Below are 16623 nucleotides of genomic sequence, written 5' to 3'. Positions count from 1 at the left end.
AGAGAGAGAGAGAGAGAGAGAGAGAGAGAGAGAGAGTGGGAGAATCTCGTGAACAACTTCCACGACGAAATTTGTTTGGCAGCCGTGTGACTCGGGACGTAAAATCAAAGTTTCCTGGAAATACGTTCAAGCTGACAAACGCACGTGGTCATACGCGCGCACACACACACACACACGCGCGTGCGCGCACAGGTGCACCGCGACTCACACGTGTGACCAGCCCGCGGAAACATTTAAACGCGATAATCGTTCCGCCCGCGTGTTTTCCCGCGTCCATCAAAAGTTCCCGAGCGTTAATTCGCTTAAGCCGAAAGGGAAGGGTTGGCGCTACCGGGGGTGCGTTGAACCCCACGCCACTTCATAGTGAACTCGCGTCGTGCCGCGCGCCCGCGACCCTAAAGCCCCAGTCTCCGCCCTTTCGCACTCATGGACCACACAACTGTGCGGGTCAATTTTGACCCATATCTCGTTGGGGTCGCGCTAACGCCTCGTTAACGAGAGGTCGGTCACGTACAAACGGTACTTTGCCTTGTAACGCGTCTAACGCGTGTAACGCTAAGTACAGCGAGCGTGTTGGTTTTCGCAAATGTCAATTCGGAACGTGGAACACCTGAGAAAGACTGCGATATTAATGAGACTGACCCGGATGAGAGGGTCATTAGCGAATGCTGACGCATTCGGATCGTTAAGATGATTCCCCGACACGTTGAATCGTTTGAACATATTCCACGGAGCGCGAGTAATAGATAATAGATAAAAATATGGTTTTGCCAGTTTGACTTAAACCGATAGCGATGGAAAATTATCGTCCGACTGCAGATAGAAAAATGTATACTGCATTTCATGCAAACAAATGTTAGTTGTTTCAAATATTCTATAAATTCACGCTGACAGAAAAAAAATGGTTCGTTGAAAATGATCTTCGTTTTCACCGTTAGATGTGTCGCTTCATGTTTAATAATAATAAAGAAGGTACGATTTAGGAGCCTGATACGATTTCGACAACACTTCCATAATTGCTTTTTTTTATTAGAGCGATATTTGTCTGTATGCGCAAGACCTACAAAACGTGATTGCGACGAAGTGTTATGCGTCGGTGCTCGGATGCAGTCAATATTCCGAAGTCCCCGAACATTTTACGGCGAGTCGCAGCGCGAAAAATTTCGGTTGCACATCTTTTTTGGTCGTAATATGGCATTCTCACATATAGCGATATGAAAGCGCATAGCACAAAGAATTAATATCAACGTGTTCTGGGACAAAGGAACGTTCTGCAAGAATGGATGCGAAAAAAATATGAGAAGTATAAGACACATTCCGTTGCACGCTATTTTATAATACGAGACGTTCCATTTCTACCGTATTATTTTGTAATAGCAAATTGTCCGAATTATTTGCAGTATCAATATTTCCGTAGCAAAAACATCGAATTAAATAAGCAATTTTTACAGTTATTTAATTTTTAATATTACGTTTCTCTTTAATAATCAAGTCACAAAAAAATTTTATTAATATGAGAAAGGCGAAATATATAAAATTTAATGAAATTTTAATAAAAAGACCTATATAATAATAATTGTCTTCTACATAATAATAATTGAAGAACATAATTTTGATATTTACCTAACATCCTATAATATAGTTCGCGAAAAGTAGAACGTTATTTTTAAATAATTTACAATTCAAAAAGTATTATGGCTTCGATATTTTCGCTGAAAAAAATCCAATTTCAAGTTGATCAAAAGTTTAATCTGTCATCAAAGTGGAAATAAAATAATCTATATGGCAAAAACGTCATTTTAGAAATTAAGAAAAAATATTCCATCGTTCTTATACGTAGTTTTTACGCTTTTTCTTTGTTTCTCCTAAAAAAAATAGTACATTGAGAGATAAAAACGGTTGATCTAACTAAAATTATAATTATTTTTTGCGCTAACCATATTCTTGCTTGTTCTAACACAAAAATAGTAGTAGTGACATGCATATAAGATTATCATCGTTAGCATTATAGTAAAATTTAATTAAAAAAAAAATTAGTAGTAAAATTTAATTAAAAAAAATTAATAGTAAAATTTAATAAAAAAAAAATTAGTAGTAAAATTTAATTAAAAAAAAATTAAAAATTTCCTCTCTTTGAATCATAATTTATATACTTCTCTACGCGATATATATTATATAATAGTTAGGGACCAAACCAAATATTTTTGTCTCAGCGTATAATCCCATTAATTTCGACCGAACTCTTCAGGCCGTAAAAGTTGACAGGTCCGCATTGTGTCCACGAGATAGACGTTGCTTCCAACAAGTGACCCGACAACATCGGGCAACGTTGGACGCGGAAATGTCTGCTGTCGACAAATCGATGACGTGGCATGCGAATTGGGAAAGCAGGTCGTCTGGTAGCACATTGCGAACCAATCCTCACACGTCTCGTATCGGGAAACTTACGATTTCGACGATTCCGCAGCACGGCGCGACGCCGCGAAACGTTTTTCGAAGCGGCGCGATTCCTAAAAGGGGAAAGCCGTCTCAGAGGTGAAACAATCGATAATATTTTACCGCGCGGAATTTCGGAAGAGCGCGAGGCTCATAATTTGATCAAATCGCGAAAAATTCCTCCAAGATATTAATCTCGATTTCCCGCAACGCGCGCGAGCGCGTTTCTCTCGCAGAGTTCGATTCGTCGCCATTCGACGCCGTTGCGACGGAGATCGACCAACTTCTTATATTTCCCCGGCCACGATTCTACGATCTGATTTTTCGCGCGGTGACGCGCTCGTTATCTATTGTGCGAGAGCAGCGCATGTAAAGATGCGACTGGGAAAATGCCGCCTAAAGAAGTCATCGTAGAGCAAAGCGCTATAATGCACGTTACACGCGCGATCGCCGGTGTGAACGTTACTTCCAACACAGATCGCTCGTCCACAACAACGTCGGATATGCTGCAATATCTGCCACTGACAAATCGATGACGTAGTTTCAATTCCGCCGTACTCTCCGATCGTGTGTCGTATCGATTCACGACGATTCCGTCAACCAGCTCTAGCGACGACCAAGGCGACGCGAGTCATTTTCGCGACAACAAAGAAGGAAAGAAGGAAGGAAGGAAGGAAGGAAGGAAAGAACGAACGAACGAACGAACGAACGAACGAACGAACGAACGAACGAACGAACGAACGAACGACGCGAGTCGCGTTCCGCGGCGTCCGAGAGCACAAGGGTAATCCAATTGGAGACACAGGACGTAGGACACGGTCGCGATGGATGTTTCCTGAGAACACAGGAACGTCGACGAGTGGCAGAGTGCTCTCGCGTAAAAAGGAAGGTAGGGTCGCCGGAAAAATACAAAAACACACACGCGCGCGCATGCGCGCTTATACGCAAGAGAAAATGTTTGCGGAGTCAACGAAATATGTTTTCGCGATCGTCCGACGAGCTTTTCCCCGTTGCTCGTGTCTTTCCTTTGCAAACCCGGACTCGGACGTCGCTTGGACCAAGTTTCGACGCCGTTGCTCCACGTTTAAAACACGATTTCGGAGCCGTTGCGCCCCACGTCGCAAAGGCATGTTTGTGGAGAACTTCAAAGCGCACAATTACGGGATCTCCGAGGGCAGAAGCCGCGCGGATGTTCAAATACTTCTTTGTCAAGCATCGGTACTTTCGCGATGATGCGGTAAGTAAGAGGAATGACGGCTCGTGGCGAGCCGGAATTATGAATAAAATCGAGTGAGTAGAAACGGGTTTGTACTGTCGCTAGGCATTGTTGCCCTCGACAATTGCGCCCGCGCTGCGAAGCTAGATAATTGCAATGGCGGCGTGAAAAAGCTGAAACTCAAAGTCGTACTCGGGACGCAATCCGGAAGACTCGCTCGTGCTCTCGCAACGACGGATCCCGCGACAATTGAAGCTAATTTAAATATCTTCACAATGACGCGCAGAGTATCCCACGAAAAGCATTTATCCTGCATCTTCAACTTGTCTTCTCGTGAAAAATCGCTTTCATTTCCGTGCCGTTGCACCACTGCCGTGACAATTAAATACGGAGCATCTCTTATTGCATCTACGCTGAGAGAACAAGATATCTAAGAAAAAAGAAACATTTCTTCAGTGAATACCAAATAACATGTTTACTTGTACTAAAACAAAGTATTTTTCTAACAAAGAAAATATATACTTTCTTCAAAAGCCCTTTAGCTTTTCATGAAAACACAATACTTTATTCTATTTCGATAAAACAAATTTAAATTTAAGTAAACATGCTTTTAGTACCCATCGAATAAGTTAATATTCTTTATTTTTCAGATATTTTTCCTCTCATTAGTAAATGCATAAATGATGTCTCGTATTCAATTATTATGCGATATAACGGTACAGAAATGAGAGCGATTCATGCGAATATATCGTTCATGAAGCGTTACGTTTCATCTTCTCGTTGGCCAGAAGCGGATTTTTGCAAAAATAAAGATAATAAAGGCACAAGAAGCAGTTTTGCCTGATTTAATTCCCGGCGCGCTTCATTAGAAGTTATTTGACCGAGCAAGATATCTCACTGGATACGACATTATTCGGGCTGGCAGCTCGGCTGGGCGTAGTTAGACCGAGTTTATTAGAATATGGATATGACGTCAGGGAAATGCCGGGATAATCACGAAAGCGAATTTGACGGCTAACGTCAAACGCTCGGCCCGAATTTGCGAGATTAATCGGCATGGCGATTTGGCGCGCTCGCATTTGCGATCCGCGATTTTATATTACGCTCGCGACAATCGATATACGACGTCCATGTGTGCATGCGTTTGTCTCTATGTGTTGATCCATCGATCCAAAAGCTGATGCGCCGCGTTTCGATTTATCGACGACATACATCTCGCAAAAGGAAATTACTCTGGCGGCACGTGAATTCTTGAACACGCGTCGAGACGCGTAAAAACACGCAACATATAAAATGAACCGTATACATGGCGAAAACCGCAACAACAATTCCTCTCTAATGGCGATTTATCAGCACACGTCAGTTTTGCGGCGCGCGTGCACAGAATTAAAAAGATAATCCCGTCAGCTGGGAGTAAATCCGGCGATGTAACTAAAAGCGTTACAAAATCCGCGCGCGCGTTGGAAAAAAGCGCGAGTATGTCGTACACACCTCACAGTTGCCTTGTCGCCACCGGTGGTGGTGGTGGTGGTGATGGTAGTGGTAGTGATAGTGGTGGTGGTGGTGGTGGTGGTGATGGTGGTGGTGGTGGTAGTGGTAGAGGTTGCGGGAAAAGCGATAGAGAGAAAGAAAGAAAGAGAGAGGAACGCGGAAAGAGCGAGAGAGGCAGAAAGGATGAAAGGATGGGCGATAGAGAGCTCGTGGGAGCGATACGAGGAGAAGAGGTGGCAGAGGGTGCACAGGAGTTCGCGTTTATCGGTCGACGAACTGGCCGCGTCCTCGGTGTCAGCGTTATTCAAAATGCAATTTGCATCGGTGGCGCCTGCCCGCGGAAATCACGAATGCGTCCTGATTAGAGCAAGTTTTCCCGGCGTTCGCTGTCGGAGCGTAGAAGCGGACTGGACGACCCCGAGCGTCGGCGGGGGAGAGACAGAACACGCGAGAGAGTTTCGAGATCGGTGAGAGATACACATGCGGAAAGACGGAAAAATAACAGACAGATACGGAATAACAGAGATACGGAAACAGAGAAGAAGGAGAGAATGGGAGGGTGAGAGAGGAAGAGAGGAGGAAGAAGAAAAAAGATTCGCCACGGCTAATTGCATGAGATACGCAATTGTTTCATGCATATTCAGCGGGTCCTCGAGGTGGGAATAGTTGATCGCTGTTCCCTCGAAAGAAGACCCCTCTCTCTCTCTCTCTCTCTTTCTCTCTCTTTTCGGATTCTCTGCGTTTTTCTGAGTGGAAGAAGTACGAATCTCGAGGAGACCGCCCTCTCGATAAAGAAACGCGATCGTTAAATACAATTGTCCTAAGCCGCGAAGTACCTCAACCCGACGGCAATTAAACGCAACGATCTTGTTCCGCTGTTTCTTTGTTTTTTTCTTCGTTTTTTCTTAGTCTCCATTGTAAGGCGGCGGTCGTTAGTATCGGTCGCCCGGTCGATCTATTAATCGCGAGAGATGTATTCGCCATGCAGAACGATCCGTGTGCGAGATACGCGCGAGAGCAATACGGCGCAAATCCGGCGAGTCATAACTCGGCGGGCGAATCGCGAAATGGCAGCCGCGTCCGCGATCGATAATCGCGATATTAACGCGATTGGCTCGTTCGCCGACTTTTTGTTCGCATGCATGCGCATAACGCCGATGCAACCATGTGCACCGCGGCTAATTGATAAACACGGCTGCTCTCGACGAATAGCGGCGCTATAACAGTCCGCGCGCGGTCGCTTTGTCGAAAATCAACGGGCAATTCGGCGGCTAATTAATACTGTTTTTGATATGCGCGCCGCGCCTGCTCGTCAATCAGAAAACCATCCGTGTCGTGCCACCCGGCTCGGAAATCTCGCGATTCGGCGGACCTTGCCGTCATCCTCGCGCCGTCCACCTCTGTCGAACGTGTCACGCCTGTCGATGGATATCTTTCACGGTGACGATGAATATTAACGGACATTATCGGCTCTTTATCGAGTCCCGCGTTAAAAAAGCGTCGGTTTACCCCTGCGTATCGTGTATGTATCAGGTGCGATTAAATTTCCCGATTAGATATATTTAATATGTAACACCCGAAAAAATATCGTTTTATTTTTAGCAAAATTTTCATATACGTCCTCCTCACGAGAAATTGTGAAATCAAACTGGGACACTCTGTATAGTGTCACAAGGAGATTCTTCTAAAACCAAGTGGAAAATTAAGTATAATATTCTTAAAGTTTTAGTACCCAATTTTAGTAGTCGAGGATAGACTAATATTATTACGAAAATTATAATAAAAATTATCATAAAAATGTAGTAAGAATTGTCATGTTTACGATCATTTTTACTATATTTTATTATAATTTTCGTAATAGTGCCAGTTTATTTCTAGACTAAAATTGTATTGTAATTTTTATTACAACATTCTCTCCGTGCACTTTGCAACTAAAGATTCTTTTTTAAGATTCCTTTGGTTTCAGAAGAAGCTTTTTGATGCCATATATAAGAGGATTCCGCTAAAAATAAGATTATACTTTTTTGAATGCATTGTCGCGAGACAATTTTACCCTGGTAACAAAACAAACATCATTTACGAGCTCTTCTCTGAACGATTACAAAATTGGATCAACATGAAACCTTCTAGATGATTTGATCTTCATTCACTATTCATCACTTCATTTGCTGCACTAAACTTAATCATTTCGATCTTATCTCTATATCTTTTATAAGTTTAACGTTAATTCAGGATATACAAGATTAGTTTTCACGCTTGGAACTCACAATAGAACTGCCATATTATTCCCTGATTGAAATCTAACGCAAGATCACTTAATGTATTAGAAATTCTCTCTCTCTCTCTCTCTCTCTCTCTCTCTCTCTCTCTCTCTCTCTCTGTCGTTGAAAATAAGGCCCCGCAAAACGGACACTGCATTTATTGCGACGTAACGGGTGTGAAGCGCGGCAAACCGATTTACGCGGCTAAATCAAAAGAGAAGGAACGTGAAATCCCGAAATCCTGTCGAACTGATGTTTCCATTATCGATCGGCACGCCAGAACCCTCCGCTCATAGAAGATCGACAAATTGCCGGCCGCAGGCTATGTGGACCACACGGCGGAAGCTGCGATTTGGTAGTCGACGAATGACGCGCTCCGGCAGACGTGATGCGATTTCCTATCGGGGCGCAGAACTTTCGCGAACGCGGCAAATGTTATTTTTACGGCTATTACCGAGGCCTCGTACACATTCGCACGCACGCATGCGCGCACGCGCATACACACAATCGCGTACGATTTGCCTATGCGTGCACACACTTTGAGACGCGGCGAGACGGCAACGCGCGCGTTGCCTTTTCATGCGCTCCCGCGTAAATTACTGTTTTTATTCGCGACCTGCCTGTCGCATCCGACCTAACGATATATCGCGCACCGGGGAGAGAAAGGGAGACACATATATACACGTGAAGTGATCCGATTGTAATGGATGGCGAGCGTAAATTTCTGACGAAGAAAGGGGGAACGAGAGAAAGAGGGAAATGGGCGAGCGAAAAATGTACTTTCAGCTTCCTCAAACAAAAAAAAAAGAAAAAAAAAGAGAGAAAGAAGTAGAAAAAATACATTGTCGTGCATTCGCGAGACATCTCCGCGAAATATTGCACGCACGCGCGCGATTCGCTGTTGGCGAAATCTCCATCGGTGGCTACCTACGGAGATGATTGATAACGAGGAAAACCGGGTCACCCATATTTTTTCTCCCTCCCTTCTTCCCTCTCTTTCTTTCTCTTTCTCCCAGAGGGACACGCTTTACAACGGCTTTCGCTTTGACCCTTTTATTCCGCGCGCCCGCGCTCTGATTGCGAGCGTGCAGGCGCGCGTGTCGATGTGGCGTCCGCCGTGTGTATCCTTCGAGTTTGCTCCTCTCTTGGCGATCGCGCGTGGACCATCGAACGTTCAACGGGGACGGGAACGGTGCTCGTTGCCGCGTGCGGGGCTGTTGAATAATTTCGCGCTCTCTCGACGGAGAGTGCTTATGACATGCGCGACTCACCGATTTTTTTAGTTTGTCGCGAAGCGCGACACAATTCAATGTCATCGTGCAGTCAACTGTACGAGTGACAGAAAGATAACTCTTTCTTAAATATTAGAGAAAGAGAAAAAGAGAGAGAGAGAGAGAGAGAGAGAGAGGGATGCGATCGAGAAGTTCTGATACATAAGTTCGAATATTCACCGAACTACAATCGTTATCGAGAAACTTTGTAATGTGGTGTAGTTTTTGTTTATGAATCACGAGTTACATTGCAAGAAAAATATCTAAAAAATAAGAAATACTTATTCTCAATGGGTACTAATGACACATTTACTCGTACTAATATACATATTTTTACATTGATGAGAAATTTCTTTCGAGTAAGAAAATATATATTTTCCCGGAAAAACGTTCCTCTTCGTGAGACCAAACGTTCGCTGCACCTCAACACAAGAATATAGATTTAAGTAAATATGTGTTATTAATACTCACCGAACAAATATTTTGTATTTTTCTGAATTCAAATTTTTTGTATTTTTTTTCTCTCGATGTAGCAACTGTAAACTCGTGTGCTGTTGTGTTATCGATCGTTACATAAATTTCTCTTTTCCTTCTTTTCTTGTTTTTTATTAGCACCCTTGGATATCTTGTAAGCGAACACTCGAGCGTCATGTCAAAATCTCATGAGCATACATCTTTGTCGTGTTCAAGAGACGCGCCCATCCCGTTTATGCGGCTAATTGCACGATTCAAGCGCATTTTTCACGGCCGCGAAAGAAGAATCGGCGAGTCACGTGTCACGACCTCTCTTCGTAAGGGATGGAACGTCGTTCGCGCAATTTGGCATGCGCTCACGTGGAAAACACGATTCGACGCGAGGAGGATTAAGAATCGATCTCAACGTTTTCGCGATTCTTACCGCGGACGATCGGCGCGTTTGCTGTCTCTCTCTCTTTCTCTCTCTCTCTCTCTCTCTCTGTTTCTTTCCTTCCTGCCTCCCTTCCCCTCTCTTTCTCTCCCTATATTTTTCTTTTTCGACATTTCACGATGTATATCGCGCGACCGACGAAGCAAGCCCAACTCGGCAACGTCACTATCGCTTGGCGTGGCTTTACGATTTAATGCGCGCGTACTCGTTCTCTCTTCAATTTTTTTCGACTACATCCCAACTGTTTTTTATTTACTATCACTAGTGTTTTTTGACGTTGTTTCGCTCGCATCGATGTGTCGCGACGGATGTTCCGCACGAGTTCGTTTGTCAAATTCGTCCGAATATCACGCGGCCCCGTAAAATAACACAGGTTCCTCGATTTTTCGAGTTTATAATGACGATTGGGTTTTGATGTGGAAATATGTCTCTCGGTGGCCAGGGGAGAAGGGGAGAGCGGGAGGGAAACAACGCTAGGCTTTTCATAGCGAGGTTAAATTAATATTGAAGCGACAATAGCTATTGCCTTCATGCACGACGAGAAAAAGGGTATTGAAAAAAATACAGACGGTTTTGTGCGTGTACTACGGACAATATTTAATTTATTGCAATATCAATTTCCGTCGACGACCTCGTTTTATTCGGTATGTGCCGCATATTTCACAATCGCCGCAACATCATATGGAACTAAGAAAAATGACGATTGTTTCAATACTGAATTATGAACGAAACACTAAAAACGACGAACGAAACAATAAAAATGGTAAAAAATGGAAGTTTCGCAAAAAACCAGCTTCAGAAGACCAGAAGAAAGATTATATTGGAGATCATATATTTCCAATAGAATTATTCTATTCTAATAAAATTTCAGGAGGCTATCGAGATCGTCGGTTTACCGACGCGTGTAACATCGAAACTCTTAAAAAATGTTTTGCCAAATTTTTCCAAGATCCACCTTCTCCCCTCCCCTCCCTTCCGATGTTGCCCACAAAATTATTGCGTCAACACGAGATTTTCCGGAAGCATTTGATATAATCCCGACGTCAAGGGGAGGGGGAGAGAGGACACGACTATCTTTCTTCAATTTCCATCAGAAATTCTATCAGCGCCCAGCGTGCCGCGGAATATCGCGTGATGATTGATAGCGAAGGAACTGGGTTAACGGCGCCGCTTTTTTTCTCGCGTTTTGTTTCGTTCGCGCCGTTTCCGCCTTCGCACACGTACAGCACGCCGTGTGCGACGAGTCGCTTGGACATCCGAGCGAACGTCATCAAGATCGCTGACAGCGCGCAAGTTAAGGCCACCTAGGAGAAAATCTTTTCAGGCTGCCCGAGGGAGCAAAACTCTCGCGCTCGTTTAGTGGGCGTTTACATAAAACGTGAATAGCACACAAAAAAAGAGAATCGCATTCCAGCCACGCGTTAAGGGCTCCCGCACACAAATTTTTGTAAGACGTGAACTTAAACTGAAGAACCAATCAGGATATTGTTTTATCTTTGCGTACTCTAGAAGAAGATGGAATTGACGATAAAACCGAATGTTATGCAGAAGTAAAATTCAACTGGTTGAAATTCTAGTTATTCAGTCTACGTTCTAGTTACATTATCATTTATTTCCGTCTTATGTCTACACTGTTAGAAAAGTTCTTAAAAATAATAGCATTTTTGTAAGTAAATTTAAGAATTTAATATTAAAATTAATAATAATGATGAAGAAGATTTTCATAACATTAGGATTATTAGTTATAAATTAATTATTTTATATTTCTTATGAAATGTAATACTTTCTGTCTTATACTCTATTTTTTTTTTATTAAATTCCATATTAAATCATGAAATATTATAACACGTTATATGTTAGAATAATTTTTCTAATATATCATAAATACGAGACTGTTTCGGTCACGTGGCCTGAAAGATTCAACTTGCAAAGCATCATGACCTTTATCGAGATTTCAACGGAGTTATCCAGAAGTCTCTTCATCGGTTCTCCTTTATGCTATCGCAGAAGTTGTATCGCATTGATGATATGCAAATTAAAAAAAGACAAGAGGTACTAAAGATATTTATATACTTTTCTTAAAGAAAATCGATAAACAATAAATAGAACACATAAATTTTTAATAACATGTAATCAATAAAGAGGACCGTCGTATATCAGAAAATACGACGGGGGTGGTGGTGGGACCTTTGCCATTTTTTATAATATATATATATATATATATATATATATATATATATATACAAATATATGTACATACATTATGTATATACAAGTACATATATACATGCGCGCGCGTGTGTAAAAAAATTTAATTTGCATTCATCATCAATATGCATCGCTATATTGTATCATCAATATGCATCACTATATTGTGATTTTGATCGCTGATTATGATTTTTCATAACTACGTGTTATTAAATATAATATTGATTTTACTATTACTTTTTTTATAACATAGTTATGTAAAAAAACTTCACATCCCAGTTATTAAATTTAATGCGAAGTTTTCTAACAGTGTACGGTTACCGAAATTTGTGCACGAGAATCTTAAAGGTGGTCGTTAATTATAAGCTTTGCGGACAATCGCACACAGTCGAAACAATTCGGGTGGAAATAATTAAGTTCAACATCGCGGGCAAAATGTGTTCGCGTTTGGCGAACATGCCGCAACGCGTGGGCAAACGACATTCGCTTCTCATTTCCAGAATTGAATCGCGAATAGCCAGGCACAAATTCGCAAAAAGAAAGACAGAAAGAGAGAGAGGGGGAGAGGGAGAGAGGTAGTGACTTCCAATCAGAGTAAAATTCAAGGAACGTTTCGATGCACGTAAAGACCCGGTCTTTGTAGAAGATCTTCGGGAGGATAATCCCGACATAGAGACAAAAACGTTTCATGCACTTTGCACTGAATATAAGTATCGGAAAATTTTCCTAATTATTGCATTAAATGTGATAGTTTTGAAAAAGTGGCAATATTCTTACTTTAGATGATTGTGAAAATCTGCCCACGCGAAATCGCAAGAGTGAGTGTTTCACTCGAGTTTAGAATAGATTCAGATTTCATATAAGTGAATGTTTCAATTGATTAATGCCCATATATTTTTTGTGATAATGAAATAAATCAAATTTAGTCTTCGATTTCGACTCACGATTTCGATGTTCACTCAATATTTAACCGGCCCTTATTTAATAGTCGTAACTTAAAACTTCTCCCATGTGAGATACTCAGATCTGAATTTAGAGTTAGATTTAAATTTTTTATTCGAATTATATATAATATATGCGATATTATGTATGTATAATCGCGACTTAACTGAGAAATTCTAACAGCAAACTCTAAATATTCTGAGTATAATCTGAGTTCTATCTCGTCTGAGATAGTTTTCAAGTAATACCTAGTAACACGGTTTCAAAGTAAAGAACCTCATGTTTTAGTAAAAAATCACTCCAATTTGAGTGACTAGATAGTCATCCTATTTTTTCGAATGGAATTTCAACTCAAGAGACTTAGGGAGTATACAATGATATTTCAGAACGAGACGACCGCATATTCCGCTGAATGCGCGATTAGAATACAGACTGCGAAACATTTCTCGCTCGTGGAAAGGCAAAAAATGCATGAAGAAGTTTTTTAAAAATCGACGAGATCTCGCGGACTTTACCACACTCGCGAAAAGCGGCTGACAAATAACGACAGACGAGCACAACGCCATAAAGCTGCGCGATTCCATCCGCCGAATTTCTGGTAATTCGTTACCGGTTCTTTCTCCCCCCCCCCCTTCTCTCTCTCTCTTTCTCTCTTTCTCATTGACCCCGAATGTCATATTCCATTCGCAAACGAGAAATTCAAAAAGCTTTGAGGCATACCGGAACGGAAGACGAAATAAACGTCTACCCGCGGCGAATGAGAGACATTAAGAGCGAAAACGTGTCTTTTTCGAGGGCGCGCAAAGAGACGGGCGTTCTCTCGGGGCGGGCATTTTTCGCGATTCAACCGCGAAAATGAGATGCGAGCTCGCAACTTTTTCAGCGCGAATGCATCCTCCTCGCTGAATTATTTCGATCGCAATTACGCGACCCAGAAAACCTCCGACGACGACGACAACTTGGCACAGTCCACGCGACTTTAACGCGCGAGAATCTAACAATATTGTACACGCAAAACGGGCACAGCTCGAAAACTCGCGGGTTATCACGAGCGGGAGAGGAAAAACATTAGACCTATCGGTGAAAGCGCGAAAGCGACGACGGCGATTCGCCCCGCGCGCGTATCGTCGCAAATCGCAGCCGTGCTCTATTTTTCGTCCCGCGTCGCCTATTTTCCGATACTTCGCACGTAACACTCTTACGCCAGAAATGCGGATTATACATTTTTCCGCATCCGCTGCTACGACGCGTGACGCAAACGGTTTCTGTTTTTCGATAACGTAAAAAAGAGAAAGAGAGAGAGAAAAAAGAACGATACACGCGCAGCAACAGCAAACTGACGGACGTGTGTTATACACGTGTATCTGTTCACGTATAGACCGCCACCCCTCTCCCTTTAATATTCCGAGTGCTTTCCCGATTTCACACGGCGACGACATCGGCTGGCGCGGTCCATCGAATCGGATGGTGCGCATACGCGCGCGCGCGCGCGCGTGTGTGTGTGTGTGTGTGTGTGTGTGTGTGTGTGTGTGTGTGTGTGTGTGTGTGTGTGTGTGAAAGACGCGCGTACGTAGGACCAACGAGGCGCGTTCGCTCGAACGACTCTCCGAAAGCGGCTATTGTATTTCTTAAGAGCACGCTTGTAACGCGCGTCGGTGGCAAACGTCGCGACGTTCGCCGCGTCCGCGGCGAACCACTCAACTGATTGAGAAAATGCTGATACGGACTTCGACCGTGCAAGAAAATCAATCCACTTTCCTCCACGGCGTGAAACTCGGCGCGTATCTCCGCCCCCGTGCACGGGAATCTTTGTTTCGTCGGGTGCAAATGCAGCACAAGCTTGCTGCTTCGCAGCCGCCGCGAGTCGGCGGTGGCTCAACAAGTCGTGAGGCGTTTCGAGGAATCGCATCGGCCCGAGACGCCAACGGGGGAGCAAACGTCGGGCAAGAGTGAAAAACGAACGGGGCGGAGAACGGAGAGAAAGATAAATAAAGGAAGAAAGAGAGAAAGAAAGACCAGACACAAATACAGGCGCGACACGTTCGCGTCATTTGTCCGCTTGATTGTACAACACGGCGAGTTTATTTCGCAAATCGACTTTAATTTGTCACCTTATGTAGGGCGCGACGTTTTGTCAGCCGCAGCGGCGGGTGTGTTTGCGGAGTAAATTTTCATCGCCGACCTTTGATACCCGCGCTCGCCAAACAAGTCCAAGCGCATGTTTGATTTACAAACTCGTTAAAACGCGCTCGCGCTGCCGATACCGTGTTTCGACCTCGATGCGTGCCGCCGGGGCAAGCGTGTATTATTTAAATAACGGCGACCTCATTAGTTTTCCCGTCTAACGTCCATTGCGCCCGGCTCGCGCGAGAACGTCGACTCTGTCACACTGAATAATTGCCGATGATTTATTTCACCCACTCTTTACCATAACTCAAAATCAAGTGAAGTTTGTGTCACCGGTCGCGTGCTTTCCCCTGTCAACTTACACTCGCGGTCGCGTCTCTCTTTCGCACGCAACAGAGGCAAATAGCACAGGGAAAAATCGCAGATCGTTGGTAACGATCTAACAACACCATTAAAATCGCAAGGATATGCTTGGTGACTGATTATCATGCGTGTTCAGCGCGAAAAAGCGGTCGTCACGCGATATCAACGCGTGTTTTCCAGGAAAAAAGACACAATGTAAAGTGACTCACCACTAATCAGCATCTGCAGCAGCAGGAGTAGAAATCGGCGCGTCGTCCTCGTCATGGTTCCTCGGTTCCTCCTACATCCAACGGCCCGTCAACGAGGATCCTCCACTCTCTCGGCGACGACGGTCACCCTCGATCGTCCCGCGTCGTCCACGCGATCGCCACGTGACTCTTGCTCCACTCCCGGCCGGGTGTCCTGCGCGAGGACGTCACGCGTGGACAAGCGAATTATCCGCGTCGCTCGCGCGACGCAGATTCTATCACGGAGGCGACTTTTGCGAGCCGACAGACGACGTTCGATGACAGCGAGGGGAGATGGGTAGTGAGAGAGAAAGAGGGAAGCTGCGCGGGCGAAGTCTCGCCGTCGACTGGCGCGCTTCCGCGTTTCCGACCCCTCTGATAACCGGCCGGCACCCTTTGCCCCTTTCCGCGCGTGCCGCCCTCGCCCGCGCTCTCGTATCACGCGCGCCGAACACCCCTCGCGGTCATCCCCGTCGCGTGCTAATTCGCGTTTCACTCTGAATAACGCGGATAACGCGCACGCATCACTCGCGTCTTCTTTCGCCAGCGGCAGCGAAAGAACTACTGTGATCTCGGAGAGCTCCGGCCCGTCAAGGTTACGCGCGCTGTGTTTATCACTGCCGGTAATGGAATGTATACATCGAGAAAGCATTGACGGGCCGCTTTGCTTTTTTGTGTTTACGTTATCGTAAACATTAGCTGACTGTGGCCGCGATCCGTTACTCCCAACGGCCGTGAGCATCATTCTATCTTTGTTGCTCATTAGATGTTAAACAAAGATAGAATGACGCTCGCGGCCGTTGGGAGCGGATCGCGGCCTATGTCCGGGAGAAAATGATTATGTATACGGAGAGAATATATTGTGTGCAGTAAAAATTACAATACAATTTTAATATTCCGAGAATAGACTGACATTATGATGAAAATTATAATAAGGTATAGTAAAAGTGATAAACATAGTAAAAATTACTATGAAATATATAATAAAATTATTATGTTTACGGTCATTTTTATTTTATTATAATTTTCGTAATAATGCCAGTCTATTCCCGGACTACTAAAATTATAATTTTTATTATTCTTTTCGTGTCTTTTCAGTATTCTTTCCATGTGTATGATTATATAAAGAATTATATATATGATTGTATATATATATATATATATATATATATAT

The 16623-nt window shown here is 43.7% G+C and overlaps 1 protein-coding gene across 6 annotated transcripts in view; it reads right to left on the bottom strand.

Moving 5' to 3' along the window:
* LOC116847975 (hemicentin-1) overlaps positions 1-16264 on the bottom strand; it is a 263145-nt gene extending 246881 nt beyond the window's left edge. For 3 of the 6 annotated variants that reach the window (XM_032823657.1, XM_032823640.1, XM_032823652.1), the window contains exon 1: positions 15432-16263. In XM_032823657.1, coding sequence (XP_032679548.1) covers positions 15432-15486 — 55 coding nt within the window. In that variant the 5' untranslated portion in view covers positions 15487-16263. Of the gene's footprint in view, positions 1-15431 lie in introns of all 6 variants that reach the window. The other 3 variants (XM_032823648.1, XM_032823645.1, XM_032823633.1) reach the window with 2 other exon arrangements.
* Positions 16265-16623: the final 359 nt, after the last annotated feature.

Source organism: Odontomachus brunneus, unplaced genomic scaffold, assembly GCF_010583005.1.
Source record: "Odontomachus brunneus isolate Ranch 3 - 2012 unplaced genomic scaffold, Obru_v1 Obru_scaffold_005, whole genome shotgun sequence".
Lineage (NCBI taxonomy): Eukaryota > Metazoa > Arthropoda > Insecta > Hymenoptera > Formicidae > Odontomachus > Odontomachus brunneus.
Note: the sequence above shows the minus strand (reverse complement) of the source record. Positions and strands in the feature narration are given on the sequence as shown.